Here is a 26,647-nt window from a genome sequence, read left to right on the forward strand (position 1 = left end):
GCCTTTATGGAAGGTTGGTCTACTGGTATTTCCCCACCTTCTGGTAAAGGCAGTAGATTAATAATTTCTCACATTGGCAGTGAAAAAGGATTTGTTAAGCATGGTTTGTTGGAATTTCATTCCAAAAGCACAACAGACTATCACGAGGAGATGACAGCTGATGTTTTCGAAGAGTATTTTGAGCAAATGATTGAACACATACCACCAAATTCAATTATAGTATTAGATAATGCACCTTATCATTCACGACTAGTAGAAAGACTTCTAACGAATGCGTGGAAGAAACAGTATATTCTTGACTGGCTGTGGAATAAGTATCTGCCTTACGAAGATGGAATGGTAAAAGCAGAACTTTTAAAAATTGCCCGGCAACACAAATCTAAGTTCAAGAAATACGTAGTTGACAAAATGGCGGAAAGGCGAAACATCACAGTCTTTAGACTTCCACCCTACCACTGCGAAATAAATCCAATTGAACTCATTTGGGCACAAATGAAAAGTTATGTGGCTAGAAAAAATACGTCATATAAAATACAAGCTGTACGTGAATTGTTATACGAGTCTTTATAACATATTACAAAACAAAACTGGAAAGATGCAGTAAGACATGTAATAGAAGAAGAACAAAAAATGTGGGATCTTGATAACATAATTGATGCGACCGTAGAGATTATTAACCTAATTATTAACCCTCAAGATGACTCGGATTCCGAAGTTGATCCTATTTATTTTGAATTTGAATAGTTTTCTAATCGTAAAATGTCGCCTGTCAAAATGTTCAATGTGTTTTAAATGTATCCATTTTTTTTCAAATCCTGAGAAAACTAAAAAGCATTTTTGAAAAATTTAAAGGCAGAATGAAATATTTTTTAGAATAAATAAAAAGTTTCTTTTGCGTGCAATATTTTCAATTAAAAATTATACTATATTTTCTCTTTTATTTTCACCCCTGTTACATAACATATTAAAATAAACATTGTAGAAGTTTTCAGGGACTTTCTGCGCTGAGTTAATGTAATCTTTCATTCTGCGTTTAAATTTTTCAAAAATATTTATTAGTTTTCTCCGGATTCGAAAATAATGGATACATTTAAAACACATTGGAAATTTTGCCAGGCGACATTTGACGCATTTTTCCTTAATTAAATAAATGTATCTTTTACAAATGGCAAGAAACTTTTTATTTTTGAATAAAATAAATAAGTTTTATTAAAAAATACAATTTACATAAGTACAATTTAAAAAATATATTTATTTAGTTCAAATAAATGTTTTAATCATATACTCTACGACACTGGTCGTTCATCTCTAACCATTCAAAATACCCCCGTAATAGGATTATAAGGTATTGTATTCCTTCAGATATAAGGTGGGTTAGTCGAAAACGTCTTAAACCGTCAGTTTTAGGTTGGTTTTTACTATTATATCGTATTACCTATCCTCTCTGTATTTTAGTTTTCTAATTAGGGTTAAACTTGTAGTGAGCTATCAACAAATTGTGAACCGACTGTAGGTGTATTGATTCATGAAATTCCTATTTTTCCGACATTTATTTAATCATAAAGGCAAATTAAATTAAATACTATAACCTTTGATCTTTATTTGAATATCCTTTGAATGAGATTTATGTACTTTAAAATGTAGTTCAATGATATTAGTTAGAAAGTGAAATGGTAAAAATTACACAATATAGAGATGCAGTCACTAAATATTTATTTAAGTACAATTCCTGAAACCTATCCAACGTTAAATGTATTAGAATTATTAATAAATATCACATGATAGCATTCCTGTGCCGCACTGCCGGTAAAACACAAATACTATCACTTATTTAATATACCATATGTATACTGATTCGGAAAAAATTCTAAACAATTAAAAAGTTCTGTTGAAAACTCTTTTAAACAGCAAATAACTATTATTTACTTTATAAAATAATAAGTTTAAGTCGTATTCTTCGTCACACACGTCTAAGACTGTCAATTAATAACTAGTTCTTCCGCAGAACTCGCAAGCAATACAATGTTAATTTCAGATCACCGATCTTAGTTCCGTTGACCGTGATACCGACATCAACCCTGGCAAGTGCCGCTTTGAGAATATGTTCGGAGTATAAATTAAAAGCAGTGTTAACGGTAAAAGCTTGCTAAATAGAGATCAATATTGCTGAAAAGAACCGTTTTTTTGGTATTTCAAAGTTCTAATTTGACCAGCAGACTATACACGCCAAACACATCATATTGTTTATTTTCTTAAATTCGATGTCCAACGTCAAACCTATTAAAAAATAGCTTCAAAAAACGCTAATATTGGCTTTTTCGGCACCGCCTATGGAAACAGCAAAGCCCCCTCTAGTGAAGAAGACGAAAATTTATGTTTTCGACGTTTTTGTTCATGTTGACCTCTGAATCGTCTTGTATGTAATAAATCGCACAGTCAATATCCACATTAAAAATAGCCTACTCGAATATTTACTAAAATGTACATGTAGAGAATATGCGTTACCTAGTTTTAATGTAATTACATAACCACGCAATCCTTGCCTGACCTTGAATAGTACTAATGTCTACATGTAAACACGCTTCATTTTTCTACCTTAATACTCCTCTGCTTATCTAAACAACGAAGTCAGCATGTTTTAAGTTTGCAGAAAACAATAAACAAATTATTTTCACTGATTCTAAAAGACACACTTATATTAAAAACTTCACAGTACGTTACAATTTTAGTCCAGAAAAATGAGATATTCCCTTGACTTTGATCCGGCCAGATATCTGACAAGTTTTTTGGGTTTTATTGACGTCAATAACCAAAACCTCTGTGCGTCTGCAGGGGTTGGGTGGACTATTTAAATTATTAACAATTTAAGGCTAATAATGCATTACTTTAAGAACTTTCTCGTCTATTCGTCTATCAGTAAAAAATAAAGCATTTTTAAAATAAAGCTTTAAAATGTCGGTTTTTGAATGTTGATTTACTCTTTTGTTGATTAGGAAACTGTAAAAACATAAGAATTCTTAATTTTCAATCGAAAAATTGAACCTACTAGTCCAGAGGCGATCCTAATTCTAAAATATCTGTAGCCTTACCATCAGTAGTTTGCATACCCTGGTTGGCTGGTATCAACCGTTGGACTCTAATGTCCTTTTTCAAAAAGGGGTCTGTATGTTCCCGTAAGTGAAATCCTGTAAGATCCACCACGTATCACAATATTTGTAAAATTCAGATCATGTAATCTAAAGGTTATATATTATATCTAGATTTGTGCCTAGTTTCAACTACTTTTAAAATGTTTCACTGATGATGGTCAGACAAGACCGAAAACGTTTTGAAAAAACTTTTAATCCTTATGGATAATTTTTTAAATTTTATATCATCACACATCAGAAGTTTTTGCATCTTTGTAAGTTTGTTAAACTGTTATTTTGTTGTTTTCTTTTAATTCTTAATTAAAATATGTTTTCACTGACTTCCTTTAACTCTACCGAAATAATTACCAGAGAAAAACCCAGTACCTTCTGCTCGATTACATATACAGGCAAGATATCAACAAAAATACCCAAACACATAAAGAAGAAAGGAATAACACCGGCTTTTAGAACAAACAACAACTTGAGCAAATATATTAAGAACAATAGCCAAAAGAAAAAGCAATTACACAGCGGTGCATACAAACTTAAATGTAGCGACTGCCCGAAAACTTACATTTGTCAAACTGCTAGAACTTTTATCGAACGTATAGCAGAGCATAAAAGGGCTTTCACTAATAGAAAAACAGACTCTACGTACAAACTTCACCTTTTAGATCATAATCATTCTTTTAATGACGAATTTCAAATTCTTCAAATTCAAAATAAAGCCCCCAATCCTAAGCCCCTATCTTTACTAGAATCTTACTAGAATGGAAATCAACAAATTAAAAAATACAGACATAATTCTGAATGACCAACTTGAGACAAACAGTTCTCCTCTCCTCAACTTATTCAGTTAAAGACTATAAAGTGTAAACACATACCAAAAATCACGGTAAAGATGCGAAGTCATTTCTCAGCCTCTTTTACTCCTACAGCAGGAGTTCCACAAGGTTCCGTGTTGTCACCTATACTCTACACAACATACAATAGCGACTTTCCTAACCCACGAGACACTCGCACCCTTACTTTACTCTACGCAAACGACACTGCTCTCGTAACAACATCTCGAGACGCAGATGCTCTATTAAGGTTTGCTCAAAATCATCTTGCCCTGATCGACAGTGCGGGAGATGGAGAGTAACACCTAACCCTAATAAAACACAAAGGATTCTCTTTAGATACCCCAATCTCAGCAAACAAACTATACACAATTTAGCCGCAAGAATCGACCTCAGACTTTGGGGCGATCGACCCCAGCTTCGTAACTGGATTGAGTATCTCGGTGTGGTGTTCACAAAAACACTAAACTGGAGGGCCGATTTGGCTGCAACCTATAACATGAGTGAGGAGAAGAGTCGGTTTACTCAATGCCCTCTGTGGTAAATTCGGACGGACACACCCACGTACACTTATAGAGCAAATCTTTATGTCATGCTCAATCACCGACTAACACAACAACTGCTGGGATTGGAACGGGGAATCCTGCGTAGAGTAAACAACAAACGGCACGACTACCCCTCCGCCCTCTTACATCAACTGCCGAATATCCAGCCCATCAATGAGAGGCTTTCCTCTCTGAGCAGGAGTTATACAATCAAAACCATCCGTGGCCAAAACTTCAGAGCCCAAAATATTATTAAAACTACCTGCTCAGTCTTTGCCAATGTATTCAACAGACACCCCAAACGCAAGCTCCCATTCCTATCCATTAAATTGCTGACCTATTCACACAATTCATAACTATATAATTTTTACTAATAAATTTCTGAAAAGGACCGTTTTAGCTCAAAAACCTTTCACCTCTGACCATCCTGGACACCACCTCCCCAGCAGGACTATAGCCACCGACGCGTACCACCAGTGAGTATAATGCAGCGACATATGCCGACACCACCAAAAACAAATCACGTCCTGAACACGTGTCCCACCTAAAACAGGACAACAAAACCAACCACAAAGAGAAACAACCAACAGGTGTGGCAGTCCAGTGGGACTGTCGGTAGAAGTTATACTTCTATACACGCGTTCGCCGTTACAAATTTATATGGGAGTCAATCTGCACAATCATTACAAATGTAATGCTATAGGTAAGAGAGAGTAGAAAGAGAAACATAATTAGGTATATAGGTATATGATGCATCGTTTGCTGTATATAAACAACATTTGATCTGTAATAGGAGTATAGTAAATGAAGGAATAAATCAATATTTTGATGAAAATGTATATTTTTTTTTCATATATGTATGAAAGGAGTTGAATGCAATACACTGCAACATAATTCAATATAATAATACAATACAAATTAACATGCAATATTTATAAGTATTTAAAAATGACAATATACATAACTTACTTACGCATATGTTTAATTTACAATGATAATAATATTAATAAAATAAAAATATTGTTTCGTGATACAACTGTCAATTTGTCTGACATTGACAGATGCAAAATTTAATTGTCGTTTGTTGTGTATATAAGTACACATTTGAACTTTCTTGAGATATATACAAGTTTTAATTTATAATTTAACATGCCTAAAGAGGCTCAAGACAAATCTGAATCAAATGGAAAAATAATAAAATTAATAAATATTAAATATATTTACAAAAGGAACATTTTTATTCTCAAGAGAGAAAGAGAGAGAAAATATATCTTCTGTCTCTGTCTTACCTATATCTTACATATGTAATGATTTTGCCAATTCACTCCCGTACAAATTTCCAACGTCGAACGTGCGTATAGAAGTATAACTTCAAAAAGAACAACCAGACAACGATGGAAGCCAAAAATAGATCATTTGAGAAAGGCACTCTGGCCGAAACAGCTGTAGTGATAATAATTGAAAATAAATTTTGTGGAAGTGTTTTATTGTTAAATATTTTTTCATATTCGAAAAGTTATATATAAATAATAGTTCTATAATTATGTTACATAATCTCAAAAAGTTATATACACACCCAAATATAATATAATTTACACCCATAAACAGATACTTCTAAGAAATAGCCGATTGACAGGGATCTGTTATCTTCTCAATACCAAATAAAGTTTGGATTGTAAGGACATCAATAGAAATTTTATAACAATGATGACCAATAATTATACCTCCAATTTCCGTGTGGAGCAGGCACTATAAGAACAAGCATTGCAACAATTTATCATTTATTAACGACCATTACTGCCGTGTTTTGCAAAGAAAATCAGTTTCAAAATCGAGTAGAAGTTCCTGCGCAACATTTTATGCCACACTTTTTTGGTTACTTTTTAAAACATTCTCATTTTGCCAACAGAAAGCAAAACCAAATATTCTGTTCACAATTTTAGATCAGGGATCAGATTTTCTCATGGAACTTCTTATTGTTTATAAACAATTCCCTAGTGAATTTTTGAAAAAGAAAAGGACTAACTAAGGTTTTAAGGGTGGTAGGACATAATAGTTTATTTGAATTCCTGTAAAAATGCCAACATGGCGATAAAAAAAAATAACTTCCAACATGTTATTGCATTATTTTATTTTTTGTAAGCATAAAATCACAGTACTTTTGCAAACCTATTTTACAATTTTTAACATAAACTTTTTAATCGATAAAATTTAATTTCATAAAATAAGCCTTTTTCTTCAATTTGATGCTTTCAAAATTCATGTAAACCCCATAGTTTACGCATAATATCGTAGATAAAAACTTTTTGGAATAAATAATTTCAATTTTGCAATAATTATTAAGTAAAACTTTTAAAGCTGAATATTTTGTGATATTGTCCTTATTCTCGCGCGAAATCAAAGTTTTTTGTTCATTTTTAGAAAAGTTATTAATAATTTTCAAAAAATCGACTTTTGAATCTATTTTTGCAATAATTAAGTAACAATTAAGCAGTTGTTAGATACTTGTATCAAAGAGTGTCACGAAAAAGTCTTTTTGTTTGCTAATTTCTCTGGTCCACTAAATAAAATATTACTACCGTGGAATTATTTTCAACTTCAAAAGATAATAACGAAACAAGCTGATAATTTACTTTTTGATAATACTTATTTTTGTTTTTAAATCAGTCGCTGCACTCAAAAAGTACGTTTAATAACACAATAAATGTATTAAGATTTTATTAAAACTCGCTCTCAGTAATTTCGGGCAGACAATTCTCTTGTAGGTCAAAGATCAACGACTATAATGGATTTTCGATAAGGTAATAATATGTAAATGTGAAAAGTTTGTCCGATAATAATTGTGTCGAATTACTTAATATCTTACGTTCCAGTAATAAGTTACATGTGGATTTTTTAATATTAATGTTAAAGAGTTACAGAGCAATGAGGAAATAGATGGGGATGCATGCAGGAGATTTGTAGATGCCAAAGTAATAGTTTGATCTTGTTGACATCTTCGTTTTATCAGACGCTCTTGAATATAAAAATCTATTGCTGTTAAAATATTGTAGGAGTAGTGTAAAAGCTATTGATAGTCAAATGTTGGGTCATAATCCCATCAAAGTTAGAGTAAAATTGATGACAAGAAAAGAAGTTACTGGTGTTTTGTGTCACAAAAAAATCCAATTAAAATTTAAAGGAAAATTCTTTAAGAGCGCTATAAAATCAGTTAATGTACAGAATTGACTTTTGGATAGTTCAATAGAAAGATGAATAACTTGTCAGAAACCAGAATGCTTAGGTGGATAAGTTGAGTAAAAGGGAAAAACAGGGAAGTTGATTTCAGGTATCCTAAGTTTCTGAAAGTAGTAGGAAATAATAAAAGGCAAAAGAGACATGTTGAACGGTTAAAGAGAGGTGGTAACACAATTTTCTTGTATTTTTCGCCTGTCTATCTCTAAATATGCCCAAGACCATGAAAATAGGCTCCATAGTCCAGATACTTGACAACACGAACCAGACTCGACGACTGAAGAGGACCAAATCATAATAAGAGTTAGTTCAGTGAAGTGACCTAAAAAAAGCAGAGCATAATGCGGTAGTGCAAATCCACGTTAATCATAGTGTAAAAGGCGGAAGCTGTTATAAGAATAGCGGAAAACACACCTAAGCGTAGGGATGGCGGTTTTTGACAAAACACCGGTTTTCGGTTATACCGGTTTTTTTTGCTTACGGTTTAACCTGGCGGTTATAACCGGCCAAAAAAACCGGTTTTCTGTTTTTTTAATCAAATAGGTTACAAGTTTGCACTTTCAGTTTGCTTCTGTATTTATAAAGTAAAATAAAATTTGAATTATGGTTTTGTTTGGAATAATTACTTAAGAATAATAATTATGATTGGGATCCAAAATAATACCTAACCTAATCCTAATCACCGTAAAAACCTAATAACCGGTTTTTACTTTAAAAATAAAAAACCGGTTATAACCGGGACAAAAAAACAACCGATAAAACCGTTTATTGCGAAGTAAAAAAACCGGTTTTCGGTTAAAGCCGGTAGGATTTTCCCATCCCTACCTACGCGATCACGACGCGATGTCTACTGCGATTTGACTCGTCTAAAAGAAACAAGTGAATCAGTACATACTTATCGCTGGTCGCGTTGATGCAAATAAAAATGGTTATCGAAAAAAAAAGAAATTGTAAAAAAATATGATTTATTCGACCTGTCCCACCCAGGTTAAAAGAACGTACGTATTCAAAATAAAATCGTTCTGTAGCATCAACTGGTTCCCTAAAATTTGTTTGTTGTTTGGTGATTTTTTGTCAGATCTAAAATTTCATTAAAACTTTCAGAATTCATTTTAAAATATGTATAGAAACGGTTCTTATCTCTGGATACAATTTATGAAATTCAATTCATACAACAATTCGACTTCGAACCTCCTTTTTTTGTAAGTCCCATTTTCAGTTATCTTGAACTCAAGTAATTGAAGCTGTTCACCTCACATGTCTTGTATCTCATACTTAATGTAATCGGTCTGTTAATTGTACAATGCAAAATGTGTTTACTTTGATTATCCTTGTCTTGAATTTAATAATTTTTATGTCGAATTAAATAATTGTGGAGGAGGCAATATACAAGGCAGGAAAAATACCAGTAGAGTGGCTCAAATCGGAGTTCCTACCATTGCCCAAAAAACCAGGAGCAAAAGTTTGTGAAGACTATAGGACCATGAGCCAATGAGCCATCTGCTGAAGCTGTTTTTAAAAGTCATCCACAAAAGAATTTACCGGAAATGCGAGGAACAAATTGCGCCCAATCAGTTTGGATTTGTGAACGCCGTTGGTACGAGGGAAGCTTCATTTAGCGTGCAGGTATTGTTTCACAAATGTAGAGATGTCAGCTGTAATGTTTTTGCATGCTTGATTTACTACAAGAAGGTTTTCGATAGAGTCAGGCATGAAGAAACGATTAAAGTGCTGAAGAGGACAGGGATTGACGGAAGAGACTTAAAAATAATAGCTTACCTGTATTGGAATCAATCAGCGGTACTCCGAATAGATGGAGAATATACAGATCAGGTCAAAATCTTAAGGGGAGTGAGACAGGGGTGCATAATTTCACCACTGATATTCAATCTGTACTCGGAGCACATTTTTGAAGAGGCTCTAAAAGATATTGATGAAGGCATCTCAATAAATAGAGTCAAGCTCAATAACTTGCGGTATGCAGATGATACAATAGTGTTTTCCAATACCATAGAAGGACTGCAAAACATAATGAACAAAATAATGAAAACAAGTAGAAAATATGGACTGGATATAAACACCAGCAAAACCAAGCTAATGATCATCAGCAAGGAAAACATAACTGGAGCAAATCTGTATGTGAACCAAATAAGAATTGAACGTGTCTCACAATACAACTATTTGGGAACTATAATCAATGAGTCGTGGGACAATGCTCGAGAGAAATGTCGCATCGGAAAGGCAAAAAGTGCATTCTTGACTACGAGTTCTGTGTTCAAGAGCCATGACCACACCCTAGAAACAAAAATAAGGCTCCTTAAATATTATGTGTACTCAGTGCTTCTGTACGGAGTAGAAACGTGGACATTGAAGGCGGAAACTATCAAAACTTAAGGCTTTTGAGCTATACAGAAGGATCCTGAAGATACCATGGACAGACAAAGTCACCAATGAAGAAGTACTGCGGAGGATGAACACAACTGCCGATTTGGTCAACATCGTGAAGAGCCGTAAGCTGCAGTACTTGGGACATATAATGAGAAATCAAGGCAGATACGACCTACTTCAATGCATTTTGCAAGGTAAAATTGAAGGAAAAAGGGCCCCAGGACGAAGAAGAATATCCTGGCTTGCTAACCTGAGAGCATGGTATAGAAAGACCTCAACACAGCTATTTCGTATAGCAACCAACAAAGTCATCATAGCCAGAATGATCGCCAACGTTCGGAACAGACAGGCACCCTAAGAAGAAGGAGACAGTAGTGTGGAGACCTTGTCTGATACGTTGTTCTGGATGGAATTTGTTTGAGAGTGAGTACTTTAACTGTTCCAGTAGTAAGTTCGTAGAGTTCAGTTAAAAGCGAAATTAAGTGTTGTGGTACGCCTACTACCTTCAGTATCTTCCATAAGTGTTGCCATTTGACACTATCGAACGATTTGCGATAATCTACACAAATTTATAGTGGAATATTGAATTCCCCAGATTTTTCTATTATTTGTCTTATTTTTAGGTGTTCTCTTCAGAAAGTTTTCAGTCTCTCATTATGATGTGTAGCATTATTTTGCTATTATTTTGATAGAAGGGAGTTGGTTATATGTATATATATATATATATATATATATATATATATATATATATATATATATATATATAATTTTATAATTTATGTAAACTGCCTTTTTTATGTATTCTCGTTATTGTACATTTTGTCCAGTCGTCAGGCCATTGCTTGGAATGCCATATTTTGTTACAGAGCAAGTGAAGACATTTTATTCCGGTTTCTTCTGTGGTTTTGCTTTGCTTTCTGCTGTTATTATTTTTGTCAATCATGGTTAGCTAGGAATTTATTTGTATAAAAATATTCTTTCTGACCATGTAATAAAACTGGTTACATATTTGACGATGCGTTTGTCCAAGATTTCTCCAACTCCGTGTATGTAATTTCTATTTGTATTATCAGAATAGTATACTTGAAATTCGTTTATAAGACACAGTCCCGACTCCGTCCATCGCATCTCACTAACTCCTTATTATGTATATAATAATTTGTTCCGTTTCGTTGAAGGCCATATATATATATATATATATATATATATATATATATATATATATATATATATATATATATATATATATATATATATATATCTTCCCCACTTCATACATACCTTTAAAAATCCACTTAATATATTTATTGTCCTCCCGCGGATTTTTAGCAGCATTTAACCATTTAAGGATTGTCGGGGAAAAAGTCCATATTTTTATCTAACTCAACTACAACACCGTGCTAAATTTGGTTTGGTCTAATTTGGTCCGCCTCGGGTATTTCATTTCCCCGATACTATATCTGATAATCACTCACCTATCTGTCACCTAGGAGTTCCCCGATGGGAGACTAGTTACCTTGCAAGGTATTTTCTTTGATCATAATTCGATATCAGGTTTTTAGGTTCTGGTCCCAGGTGTGGACTAGAAGAATTATTGCTTACAGAAAATGAACCAGGTAGCGCAATAATGCCAGATAAAGTTAACCCCACCCAATGCGAAGCCATCACCATGGAAGCAGCTCAAATGACTGGAAACCATGTAGCAGTCACTATTGGTAGTGCTAACGGACATTTTGAACTAAACGTTTGCAAGCCAATGATTATGACAAACGTGCTAAGATCCATAAGATTATTAGGCGACAGTTGCACATGCTTTACAAAGAACTGTGTCAACGATATTGTCGCCAATAAGGAAAGAATCCATAAATTGCTACATGAAAGTCTTATGTCATTAAAAGCGCTGAATCCTCATATTGGATATGATAAAGCTGCTCAGATTGCCAAAACAGCGCATAAAGAGAACATTCTACGTTGAAGAAAACGGCTGTAAAATTGAATATGCTTACAGAACAACAATTTGATGAATGGGTTAAGCCAGAGAAAATGCTTGGACCGAAATAACATAATTCGATGTTACATAAAACATTTACTGTATTTTATTTTTCTTGTCATTTAACTGTTGTTGCAATAGTTAACACCTAGTTACCATAATTTGTTGCCGGAGATAACCGCAGTAAAAGAAACGACTATTCTGTTTCTCAAAAAAAAAACAAACTTTGGCTTTTATTGTTATTTTCTACACACAGACTAATAAATATTGTTTTAACAAATAAAAAATATTTGTACCTGTTTGATAAAAAATATTTGATGACTCATAATACTCAACGTCTTAGTGTTGAGCTTATTTTTTAGAATAGTTCGTAAGGACAAAAAATTGGAAATTAGAGTAGGTGGTATGGAATGGTTAAGAACACCAGGTTTTTTTCTATATTTTAAAATAAATTATTGTGGTGTGTTGGGTGTGTCATTATTCATCATTATTTTTAGATTTAGCATCAGGTAGCTAAAATGAAGCGTATTAATCGATAATTATATTTGAAAATAAATATGTTCTAAGAAAGCAAATAATTGAGTATATATTATGTCTATTAACATAATTCAACAAAAATGGATTGCTAGACGATAGTATAGCTAGAGTAGTAACTCCGGGAGTGATGACTATACTTTTTTTTAAATTCTCTTCGAGCAATAATAGTAATAACAAAAAGAGCACAGTAATAACAAAAACGATAAAAATTCGAAATTACAATATTTCGGTCATGTAATGAGACATCAGAGAGGTATAACCTTCTACACCTCATAATACAGGGTAAGATCGCCGGAAGGAGAGGCCCAGGTCGAACATCCTGGCTCCGAAATCTCCGAGAATGATATCAAGAGATAATTCATAATAATTCTAAATTGTATCAAAATGATTTACCGTAAATATCTTCTTATTAATACTTTAAAAAAAGATTATAAAAGGTTTTTTAATTCAATTTAGAAATTACTTGTTTTATATTTTCATTACGAGAGCAATTTACTTTCGTACTTATGCTTACAGTAATGTGGACCATTGGCTGTCGAGTGTCAAGCCAAAACCCAAAACAGTCGCAAATTATTGAAATAATACTTTACTTTAAAGGTGTTTTTATTTCTTCTCTTAACTAAAGTAGTAACATGCTTAAACATCGACTTATACTTTACATTTATAGAAGTTTCCATTACACTGGCTGCTTAATTAATATAATAAAAGAAATACGGGGTTGATAATACGTATACGCATCAGTGAAGGAAAAAAATATCCCCGCTTTCGTTCTATTCCTTTCACAATTATAGCTATTATAAAGAGATAACGGAAGAATATCCGTAGAGAATAGTGGTTCACATGCCAGTAGCTGGTGACTATATAATTATACTTCTCAAGATTTAAGTCTATTGAAATACAGTGAACAATAATAAAATAGGGACGATTTAATCAAAAATACACATATGCTTATTATGAATGACTTGAGTTAGGTATTAGCTCATAATATATACCTCATAGGTTTAAAACATTTTTTATTAAATTTACCATTTGCTAATCATACAATTTTCTGAATAACATGGTTTTAAGATTTTGCAGGTCGTTGTTTAGATAAAATAGCCTATACAGTGTGTAAAAGCCAAATGGAATAAATTCATTATTTAGGTTACTGTACATATTTATAAAAAATCCCGAAACACGTCAAATTTAAATTATAACTTGACATTCTTTAACGTGAAAATGCAACCCCTACCTTCAACCCCCTTAGAATGACAGGTACAACCCCCAATTTTTAAAATAGGAAGTATAGGCTTGTGATATATCGTTTGAAAGGTCTTTTCATTCTCCATTCAAAAATGTTGTCGCTTTCAAGTTTATTAAGATCAATTAAGATAAAATAAATTAAAATCATGTGGTTACCGAAATTCACTAAAATATACTCAAAACTTATTTCCCGTTTAGGTCTTGATAATGAGAAAGTGAACAAAAACCATAGCAATGTGGTTTTTAAATGGTAACCATTAAAAAACTTTAAAGAATTTCCGGGGCAACGTTATTTTAACACGCATTAGTAAATTGTTTTATTTAAGTTGTCAGTATTTTAATTTAAGTAAAAAGTTCGTTCAATTCAATTCTGAAAAATGGTCAGATTAACGGAAATGCATAAAATAACAGGTGCACAAATGATTGGTTACGGAGATAACACCCGAACACAACAGGAAGTAACTCGCCTATTTCATGAGAAATTTCCTAATTTACCGCCTATATCCCAAGGAACAATAAGTAAAATAGAGAAGCCGTTTCGCGAGTTTGGTCATGTAAGGCAGATAAAAAAAGCAGCTGCCAATGCACTGAGTGATGAACTCAAATTAGATGTGTTGCTTGAGTTTCAGGAAAATCCACATACATCGAGTAGACAGGCATCCACTACATTTAATGCTAGCCATACATCGATAGTAAACATATTAAAAGAAAATAAATTGCATCCCTATAAGATGATACCTACTCAGGAGCTCATGGAAGACGATTTTGATAGAAGAACTTTTTTTTGTGAGCAAATGATGGACATGTTGGATAACAATATTATCCAATTAGAAGACGTTATGTTTTCTGATGAGTGTACTTTTTAACTTAACGGTCATGCTAATCGGCAAAATTGCCGCTACTGGGCCACGGAAAATTCTCACTGGATGAGAGAAGAACACACTCAATACCCTCAAAAGGTTAATGTTTGGGCAGGGATTGTAGGAAACAATATCATTGGTCCCTTTTTCATTGAGGGCAACTTGAATGGCAACAATTATTTGGGCCTACTTCAAAATGATGTCATTCCAACATTGGCAAATTTATATGCTGATCCAGGAAACCCTCAAGTTCCAGCGAATACGATATGGCTTCAGCAGGATGGAGCACCACCACATTACCAACTTAATGTCCGGCAGTACCTCGATACAATATTTCCCAATCGGTGGATAGGGAGGCGAGGATCGATTGCTGGCCAGCGCGATCACCTGATCTTACATTATTAGATTTCTTTTTATGGAGATATGTGAAGAGCCATGTGTACAAAACTAAACCTTCTGATTTAAATGACTTAAAAGAACGAATAACGCTTGCGATTAGGTCGATCACGCCTGTTATGTTAAATAATGTTAGAAGACCGTTTTATTTGAGATTAGGATGTTGCCAAGACGTTCGTGGTGAACATTTTGAACATCTACTTCATTAACATTCATAGTTCTTTTTCGTGTTCTACATTTTATTACGTTTTGCATTACATTTTAGTTTTTGATTGTATTGTAGCGAATTTCGGTAACCACATGATTTTAATTTATTTTATCTTAATTAATCTTAATAAACTTGAAAGCGACAACATTTTTGAATGGAGAATGAAAAGATCTTTCAAACGATATATCACAAGCCTATACTTCCTATTTTAAAAATTGGGGGTTGTACCTGTCATTCTAAGGGGGTTGAAGGTAGGGGTTGCATTTTCACGTTAAAGAATGTCAAGTTATAATTTAAATTTGACGTGTTTCGGGATTTTTTATAAATATGTACAGTAACCTAAATAATGAATTTATTCCATTTGGCTTTTACACAGGGTATATGTACGTATGTAGAAGATATTTTTTCCTTTCGCAGCTCGATGGTCACTACCTACCGCAAACTTATTGGACACACACGTCTTGGACTATTTGTTTTCGATTAAATAATATATAATCTATTTAATTTCTGGTGACACCGTCTGAACTTATTATGTCCAGTTTATTTACCCAGTCCAGAAAATTTACTAAAAACTCCACAAAGTGTTTAGTAAATTTTCTATCTATAAGAAAGCCACCTTCGCCTACTGTATTATTTTCATCTCCTACACCATAAAACAAATGTCCTATTGTTAATGTTATAGTACATTTGAAAATGATTGATAGCACAAATTTTATTGCACGTGAGATAAAACCCAATATAACATAATAAAACAGTGACAGAGATTTTTTAAAATAACAATCGATTCGAAGAAAAGTTCAAACATTTTATTTACGAAAAAAAATTTATATCTTGAATAAACTTTTAGTAGACGGTAATGAGGACGAATCCTTGCCAAACATTAACAGAGATAAAGTGTGGAAAACTTTACGTGAATTAGGATTCGTTTATGAAAATAAAAGTATAAAATTTACGCTCATAGAGAAAGAAGAAATTATTTGTTGGATGAGGCAATATTTAAGGCAAATCCTAAAATTAAGGAGAGAAGGCAAAAATATTTTTTATTTAGATGAAACATGGATAAATAAAGGGAATGTTCTAAAAAAAGTTTGGCATGATAAACTGGTTACAAATACTCAAAAAGTCAGGCATTTATAGGTTTGTCTATGAGCTTTAAGTATCACTGATATTGGAGCAGATAAAGGATTTGTTGATGGAGGCTTGCTAGATTTTATTTCAAATTCTACGAACGAATACCATGAAAAAATGACTGCTGATGTTTTTGAGGAATATTTCAGTCAAATGCTAGATTTATTACTACCGACAAATTCTGCAATAGTAATGAAAAATGCCAGTTACCATTCAAGATTAAAGGAACTGGATTGGATTGGCTAATAACCAAAGAAATGTAGTAGTAGTGCCAGCAGAAGGTTTACTCAAAAAAGAGTTATTGCAGCTACGCAAAGAATATTCACTAAATGCTAAAATAACTCCTTATTTTTTTTTTAAATAATCTTTTTGAAAACGTAGGAAGAGAAGATACGGAATGGAAATCAAAACGTCAAATAAAAACGTAAAATGTAATTTTTATTACAATCAGTTGTGGTTTAATCCCACTTAAATTCAATGTTTATGTTTCTTATTTTTGTAATTGCAAATGAGTTGTAGATATTCTGCAACAATTTGATCAAACATTTTTTATTGTCTAGCAAAATATAAACTTAGAAATTGCTTCAAGGATTGACTCATCTTCCAAACGAGAGCAATTATTATTTTGTCACTGTTTAAATTAAACTCATAATGCAAATCAATCAATTATTGTCGATCATTTCTTAAATGCAAGTTTAAAAATAGATCTGTAAGTTAATTTGTCAAGGTCATTCATAGTCACCCACGTTAAGCCATTATATTATGAATGAATATATTAAAATAATTCAGTTGAAATAATCACGACATTATCACTGTTGGACTTCACAAGAGCTTTCTGAACCAGGAAGTAGAAAACAATTTGTGTACTTATTTCATTGAAACTGGTACTGTTAGATCAAGAAGTACTTAGTACTCTATAAAGGTTTGGATTTTATAAACTGGAAAATATAAACACACTTCTGTGTGATTTTGCACTTTAGGAAAACTAGCGGAAGTACCTACAGGAAGTACGAGGTTATCTGACAATATCCAATGCTTTTTAAATTGATTGTAACGTTAAAATTCTTACAAAATTGAGAAGGATTAAAAATATACACATCGATAACTTCTAGGCATAATTCGAAAATTTTGATTAATAGCAAAATCATTATTCTCCAGAAAACTTTTAGGATTATATAGTGTTTTTTGTTTAACATTTGCTAGTGTTTTATTATTTAAGTAACTAAATTCATAGTATGATACATTGAGTGAGTCTTAGATACAACATAATGGCAAAGGGAAAATTGTAGAAAGTGCACTAAATATTACCGAAACTTCTTTTTTAAACAATGGAGCTTATAGTTCAATAAACAAAATGGCTATGGCTCCATGATTTTGAGTTAACTAGATTAGGTTAACAAGATGTTCTTCTCTCATATTTCTTGTGATGTACCCTTACCAATAGAGGGCATACTTTTTTGCACTTCTCGGCCATCCCTCTTTTTTAGTTCTATTCTCTTTATCTCTCTCCGTTTGTTGGACGCTTTAAGTTTGAGCTGTATTTTAGCTACGAGGAGCGTATTATCTGATCCAGATATCGCTCTTGGATATGATCTGACTGTTTGGATTGATGATCTCCAGCGAATATTAGTGAGGATGTAGTCAATTTGATTTCTAGACCTATCTCCAGGACTTTAAATCGAGTATTCACAATAGAATAGTTATTTGTGATAGCAAACTCGATTAAGCGGTCTCCTCTTTCGTTTCTCTGACTTATGCCAAACTTTCCCAGTACATTCTTTAGTTAGATCATCATTATGTCTGGTGTTGCCGACTTTTGCGGTAAAGTCACCGCATTTTAAGATTTTATTTGGAATGTTGGTAATTGTTGTTTCCAATTTTTCGTAGAATTTCTCCACTGTTATGTCGTCTGCTGTACTGGTTGGCGCATAACCTTGTATGATATTGAGTTTATGTGTTTAAATGTTTAAATCCGACGACAGACTTTTGTAACCTTGATGAGACCAGAATGGCAACACCTATATAGTCTCACTCAGAAAGAAGTAAACATAATTGCCATTATGTGTTCTGAAATGGCCCTCTAAGACCAATGTGTTTCAGCTAGTCCAGAGATTTCAATGTTATACCCTGCCAGCTCTCTTTCAATAATTAACATCTTACCTGTGATTGTCTTTAGCCCTTGTACGTTCCATGTACCGACATTAATTAATTTTCGAGTTTTAATTTCTGTGGACCAGTAGCTGAATTTCCACACAATGCCTGATCATTAACATTCGCGTGGCCGGTGGCCAATTTCGCACTCCTTTAGTCCCATTCTCTTAGACATCACGCTTATCTTTCTTGGGAATGATAATGCAATGGATTCCTCTGCACTATTGCATTGCAGTATCACAACATTTCTGCTGATACAGCTCCGCTTGTGGAAATCCAATGATCAGCTCATCCAGAATTATTTCATATGTGCCTTATCTTGGTACTGCGAGTCGCTGCTGCCCTCTATCAGGAATATTTAACGACCTTCCGGTCAAGGCGTGGAAAGGGAAGGATATATGGCGATTAGATGGAGTACAGCATTGGGACCTGTGTTCATCTAGGGCGAGGTTAGGAGACAAATAGTAGCTTGCGTAGGGGCAGGGTTGCCAAGCCCTGAAGTAGTTTGCCCTTTACTGGGAACTGTAAAAGATTACTACTCATTACCTCATAGTATATATCCAGTCCTTATTTCTTTCCGTTGTCATCTTCATATTATCAGTGCGGTTCCGAGGCTTCACATTGTTTCTTTGAGCAGTCTTCCTTTTTAGGATTGGAAGGTTGTGAACCTTGCCAATCTTGAAGGGTTTGGAACCGGCTGTTGTAATCGCAGCGTTACTCGATCCACCCAGCAATTACTCCTGGCAGTGTTATCCTTAGACTGCAAATCAGCCATACTATATTAACTCATTGATACTTGCTAGCTTCAGAATAATCACCCTTATGTTCAAACTGCAATATATCACTAAACAAATATGGTCTTCATGATCAACTGAAAAGTTATAGTTCAACAAGAGGAATTCTTATAGGAAACAAAAGATTCTAGAAAAATTGCTGATTTATGAGCAAACATATATCTTGTTTTCCAAATTTAAGACCCTTTAACGTTGAAATTGTTGGTGTTTACTTATGATTCACCCTGTATAACATTGTTGGCCGGCGTTGTCCCAGTTGTGTTAAAAGTTCAAAGTGGAGTTAATTAAATTGGTCTCTTAGGCTAGTTAGTTCCTGGTGTGTTAGCGAATTACTAACAAACCACAATAATATCTACCTACCTACGATAGTTTCAAACGCTTCATTATACTTTACCTATAATGAGTTTATATTATCAGCAACACATTTTTAGATTACGAATGACCTTGTCATATTTGCGTTAGTTTTTCTATATCATATTCGTAATAATAATTTTATTGATAAACAATTCAGTTTTTATTGCTTAATAAAAATAATATATTTGTAAATATTAGATATATCATATCTCGACGAATCACATCGTGTTTCGTATAAAAGATCATTTTTTTTCTGTTGTATTTTGATTTTTCGCAACTTTTAATTAACATGTTAATAAATGAGCTGACTGGACTTCCCATTTTTCTTTTTGGAGGATATTAAGAAGTTTGGGTATAAATCCCCAAAGATCCTTGATATTTTATGGTGGTAAGTTTTAAAGAAATGGGATAACTACTTAATTAGATTTTATTGTAATGACTTTAGCAAATATGCGAAAAAAAAAAGTGAAAAATATGCCCATAAATATGTACTTAGGTAATTATAATGTATTAATAAATTTGTTATGAAACTAGTAAAAAAGTAAAATACTATTCCTTAGAATTCTGGAAACAATGAATGACCAAAATGTTTTTCAAAATTTTCCAACAAAAATTCATGGCTACTATCTGCGTACATATATCTGTAAATTGAGAAACTTCTTTCCACATCAACGGATGTAAAAGGAGCACATTTCAAATTTATAAAAATATTTGGTTCTAAATCTATTTCTTCGTATAAATTACCAACAATAAAGTCAGCTACCTCAGTAAGTTTCTGAAAACCATTGTTTTAAATTATTGTTTCAAATTTTTGACTTTGATGATTCTAATTGACTAATAGTTTTTTGAAGTAAACTAAAATTTGATTTAATGAATAAAAGTTGGTGCTGAAGATCATTGTTTTTAAAAATTTGTTTAGCATTTATAAAACTATAGCAGATATTGATAATTTTCATCCATTGAAGAGGTCAATTATAGTTTTTAAATCTACGAAATAATCTGAATAGAAAAAACGGCTTCCAGCCATGTTCCCCATCGTGTTACAACAGGGTTTGGTGGAAATGGGACATTTGGAAGCATTTTTTTATACATAAAGTTGAATTCTTATAGGAGATTTGAGGAATACTTTTTTATGCTTGATATCAGGGGGTTTACTAAAGGAAACTTTTTTCTAATTTCTTTCGCAACTCTGTTCATTCCATATGCTAAAGAAGTAACGAATATTAAGTAAGTTGGTATAAAATATTTGACATTTAAGAGTTTAACATGAGATAAATAGATTTATGCTTTGTTGACTACTCCAAGGCGTTCGATCTCATAAAATGGAATAAAATGTGGCATATACTTACTTAGAGAAATTTAATGACTGGCTATTTCTATATATTAATGTAGATTCACTTTCCGCTCAATTCCTGACTCCTCTGTTAATATAAATGGATACACAATATATCGTAAAGACAGAGAAAATCGTATGGGTGGCGGTGTATGCATTTATTTATCTAATATTATTACCACAACTTTCAAAATTAACATTAAACTAATAGATATTACTGGAATAGATGCAATTCACTTATCTGTTCATATGCTACTACCGAATTTTCTGAAGTTGACACTGAACTCTCTCAAATCGACTGGTATTTATTTTTTGCAGACTTAAACGACCCCTCATCAATGTGGACTGCATTTCTCGATAAAGTCCACAATATAATTTCTACAAATACCACCTTCCGTAAGATTTATAAAAACAACCTTAAACCCTGGATAAACCGAATAGCAATTAAACAAATTAATCACAAACGACATCTATGGCGGAAATTTAAACACACGGCTTCTTAGTGATTTCCAAAGCCACCGCAGATTTTCAAATAACTTAAAAACATCTCTAAAAACGCTAAGACAAAATTTTGAAGCAAATGTTATTGAAAGTGGTAACATTAAAAAAGTCTACAAATACATACGTTCCTCCATGACGTCTTAAGTTTCCATTCATCTACTTCAAAAACCCAACCAGACTTTATGCTCTTCTGACAAAGAATCTTCCGAAACTCTCTCTTTAGCATTTTCACAGGTTTTTACTAAAGAACCGAATGATGGCTACATAAATGCTTACCTGCTATTAACTGTAATCGTGTCGGCGCATCCTTACAGCAAGTTGAATTCACAGTGGATCATGTCAAACAACACTTAATTAAACTTCGCACAGCCGCTTCACCTGGTTTAGATGGTTTAACACCAAAACTGTTAAAAATATGCGCAGATACGCTTGCAATACCCTTAACGTTAATTATGCAAAACTTCTTTCATCCAGAACTCCTTACCCCTAGTTGGAAATTAGCTTCCGTCGCCCCTATTTTTAAAAAAGGCAACAAACTTGAATTATCGTCCGATTAGCTTGCTGCCAGTAGTTGCCAAAGTTATGAAAGCCATTATTTCCGAGGAGATGACCAAATTCCTTCTCCAGGAATATGTTATTCCAACACAACAACATGGATTTGTCTCTGGTCGCTCTACTCTAACCAATCTCCTACATTGTGTTAACGACTGGACGTCATCCCTTAACAGTTCGCAGCCAGTCGACGTTGTTTATCTAGATGTCTCTAAAGCCTTTGACCGTGTATCTAAGCGTAGACTTCTACATAAGCTAGAACATTTCGGAGTTCACGGTACTTTACTTCGTTGGATAGATGATTTCCTGACAGATTGATATTACAAAGTTAGAGTTGGTGAATCTTTCTAACATGACAGGTTAGTGGAAAGTGGAGTGCCTTAGGGTTCTGTCCTTGGACCTCTGCTTTTTACGGTTTATACCAGCGATGTTCCTTATTATGTCTCAAGTAAAATATCGTTCTACGCTGATGACACAAAAATATATGCCAATCCAATCACAAACCAGCTAACCCCCCAAATGGACTTGGACTCTATTTTAACTTGGTGTTTCCAGTGGTTACTACCCTTAAATGCGGAAAGTGCTTCGAATTGGTAAAAATAACCCACTCGTGCCGTACTTTATTAACGGGCAGCCATTAGATTCTGTGTTTTCGTACAACGCCCTTGGTTTTATCGTAAACAGCAGCCTAACTTGGTCTGACCATATTACCTCTATTTGTAAACGTGCGAACTCCAGACTGTATCTTATTCGGAGGTGTTTTTCGAGAGTTTTAATGCAATCATTCTGTAAACTTTACACTCTTTACGTAAGACCCATACTTGAATATGCTGGACCAACGTGGTATCCTGATTTGGTTAGAGACAAGACTTTGTTGGAAAACGTTCAAAGAAAAGCCACTCGAATTCCTTTGGGACTGAGAAGACCATCTTACGCAGAAAAAGTTAGTATGGTAGTACAAAAACTTCGCCGACAACGTGGAGACTTAATTACAACATTTAAAATACCAAAATTCAATTTTGGAAATCTCGATGAAATGTTTACCATTAATCAAGATGAACGCCTCAGAGGTCATCAGTTTAAACTAAAGAAGAAAAAAAAATTTCTACAAGATCAAGACAGAACTTTCTACCAAATAGGGTTTTTGAGTGCTGGAATAACCTTAACAATAACATTGTCTCTGCTCCCTCTACCAACTCGTTCAAAAACAGACTTGACCGTTTTATATTATAGTTAAAATATTGTTTTACTTTTAAATCAAAAAGTGTAATTTTTTTTTGTAATTTTGTTATTTACCAGTAAGTAGGTTATTAATGAGATTTCTTTGTTTTTGGGCATAATAGGGACTTGTTCCTCTGCCCTCGCTTATGTATAATAATAATAATAATAATCTTTCCTATTACTAAATGGAATTTTTCTCTGTCGACCAACTCGATTTTTGGAGCGAAATAAAATAAATGTTAAACACGACTTTTCATAAATGAAATAACATTTGAAATCTCCTTTTAAGACTCATAAAATATTCAATTTCGTTCTTCCTTGAAAACAGTTGAAATTAACATTAGAAGAAGGTAAAAATTTGGCGTACGTGATAATTTCTTAACAAAATCACTAAAAGTTTCGATTCAATTTCATCATCAGGAATCATTAAATGTGGCACACGCTGTACCAAAATATACAATAATAAATAAAATAATATTTCTGATCTCAAATTTTTGCCAAAATTTTAACTTACATATATAATGAAATTATTAGCAAAAAATTCAACTTTAACACTAACTATCTAGTTGCACAGCATTATTTTATTAACGTAATATTGGTCTAATAGCCTTATTTTGGTCCAAATAACTTGGTCCTTCATATATCATTGATATGTCTAGCATTAAATGTAAACAAATAATTTAAATGACATTTGAACAAATGACATTGATGAAATGAACAATAGTCAATTAAAAAGATAGACTATCTGCAAATTTTTGAAATATTTTGTAATACAATTTTTAATGATTGTAATAATTGTAAATAAGAACAAGCTTATTACAAAATAAATAATACTTAAGTGAAACAATCGGTAACAGAAATCTGCTTTTCTATTTATTTTATCATAACAAAACAATGAAATTAATTATTATGAATTAAAAAATTCTTACCTTAATGCCACCCGGACACTAACGTCGTCTTCTTCCATTTTCGTTAATATTTTGTTAATCTCCGTCAAAATTACATATGTCCACTACCACACCTGGCCATAACGCCTACCTTTATTTAAACTTTTGTTCAAACACTTTATTTAAGTTAATGACACAATTGTTGACACCGCTAAGATGAATCAAAATCGCGAAATAAAATAAGGACTTCTTACATTTTTCTCACAGAAACAGTATTATCAGAACAAAAGGTTCTTGTCGGGTAAAGCACATGTAAAAACAATAAGTGTGAGTGAAAGTGTTTTTAAACTTAACCTACACACAGATGGATCGTTCGTGAGGACGTAACTCAAGTGACAGTCACGCAACGACCGCTCATGCACTCCGCTAGAAGTAGACTGTGGAATGGCGAGTTCGTTCTCAGTTTCCGAGCGTCAAATACACCTTGGCTACCTGCAGTTTCTCTAATCTGTGCCGGCTCTTGTGCGGTAGAGACGCGTATATTGGTTGGGATATGTTGTAAATGAGATAAATAATTAGGAAATTATATTTTTTTCTCAAGTACAATATTTGCACATTATTTTTTAGATACTAAACAGATAAAGATTAATATATATGATAAAATTTGAGACAGGCAAATTATTAGCACTCATTACAAAATTTGTATAGCGTAAATATAAATGGTTTTTTTTTAAGAAACCCCTTAAATGAGATACGTATTACTACAATCTATCAGATGAATCAATGTTTTCAATGTTTAGTTTATAAATGACAAAATAAGTATATTATAATTGGATTATTTCTTTATTTAGAACAACATATTACAACCATCTTGTCTTGCTTACAATTTTTATAGTCGTTGACTTTGACTCAGACAAATAATAGAGAAGTCTAGTGAATATGGAAGACCAGCATACATGTGCTTTGTAGATTCAAAAAGTGCTTTTGACAGGGTAAAGCGAAATGACATCTTAAATTTATTACAAGCTGAACAAATAGACCATGAGATAATAAGGACAATTAATGAAATTAACAAGAACAACAAGACCAGAGTTATAATGCCAACAGGGGAAACAGAATGCATATAACTAAAAGGAGGAATCCGCCAAGGAGACTTGCTCAGCCCATTGTTATTCAATATGGTGATGAATCAAATAATTCACGAAGTAAGAAAACGACACGGATACCACATGGGAGCGCATAAAATCACGATACTATGCTATGCCGATGATGCAGTACTAATTGCTGATAACGAAGATAACCTACAAAGGCAGCTCCACACCTTCAATATCACAGCAAACAAACTTAATATGAGAATATCAGTAGAAAAAACTAAATGTATAGTGATCAGTAAAGAGCCGCGTAGATGCAAACTAGAAATAGACGGCAAAATTGTAGAACAAGTAATGAAGTTCAATTACCTAGGAGTAGAGATCACTAGTGACAGGGATATAAGAATAGAGGCCATAAGACAAGCATCAAAAGTGGCAAGAGTAGGTGGTTGCCTCCGAGAAACCATATGGAGAAACAAATATCTGACCACGGAAAGCAAAATGAAAGTATACAAGACAACAGTAAGACCAATCCTAACATATGCAGCGGAGACAAGGACCGATACAAGAAAGACGAAACAACAAATCAACAATATCGAAATGAAAGTATTAAGATCAATAGCGGGCATATCATTAAGAGACAGACAAACCAACAGAAGTATACGCGAACAATGCAAAATTACAAATATTAACAGGTGGATAAAAACACGAACAAAAACTGGAACGAACATGTAAACCGAATGGAACCAGATAGATTAGCGAACATCTGTAAAAACAACAAGCCGTATAGCAGAAGACCCGTTGGAAGGCCGCCAAAAAGGTGGAAAGATAATGTACAGTCAACAACGACTGAAACAGAATAAGAGGCAGACAAACAGGAGTAATCCTAGTCGCACGAAGAAGAAGAAGACTTTGACGTAAGTCATAAGTACACTGTAGCCAACCTACACTATTGTATAAACCTATACTTAACACAATGTGCAGTTGTTTTCTAACTTGCATTATTGAATAGAAGTCTTTTGAAATACAGTTGCATTCATTGATGTTTCTCTATAGTCCAACCTACTTGTATTCATAATACACTTTTGTAGTGTGTTTACTCACCGTTTTTCACTTCACCAACTTAGGTTTTCTTTTCTTGAGTCTTCTTTCTAGATCCGCGTTGTACAGGAGTTAGATTGCCTCGAAATTTAAACGTTGAAGTCGGCGTTATTCATGTTTACTACCGTATCTGGTAATCATCTCTTTAAAGGTCTTCATTT

General features: G+C 33.2%; 1 protein-coding gene across 1 annotated transcript in view; it reads right to left on the reverse strand.

Moving 5' to 3' along the window:
- Klp31E (kinesin-like protein 31E) overlaps positions 1-24,799 on the reverse strand; it is a 183,761-nt gene extending 158,962 nt beyond the window's left edge. The window contains exon 1 of the mRNA XM_072546695.1: positions 24,337-24,799. Within this exon, the coding sequence (XP_072402796.1) occupies positions 24,337-24,374 (38 nt within the window). The 5' untranslated portion in view covers positions 24,375-24,799. The remainder of the gene's footprint in view (positions 1-24,336) is intronic.
- Between the last annotated feature and the right edge of the window lie 1,848 nt (positions 24,800-26,647).

This window comes from Diabrotica undecimpunctata, chromosome 10 (assembly GCF_040954645.1).
Source record: "Diabrotica undecimpunctata isolate CICGRU chromosome 10, icDiaUnde3, whole genome shotgun sequence".
Classification (NCBI taxonomy): Eukaryota; Metazoa; Arthropoda; class Insecta; order Coleoptera; family Chrysomelidae; genus Diabrotica; species Diabrotica undecimpunctata.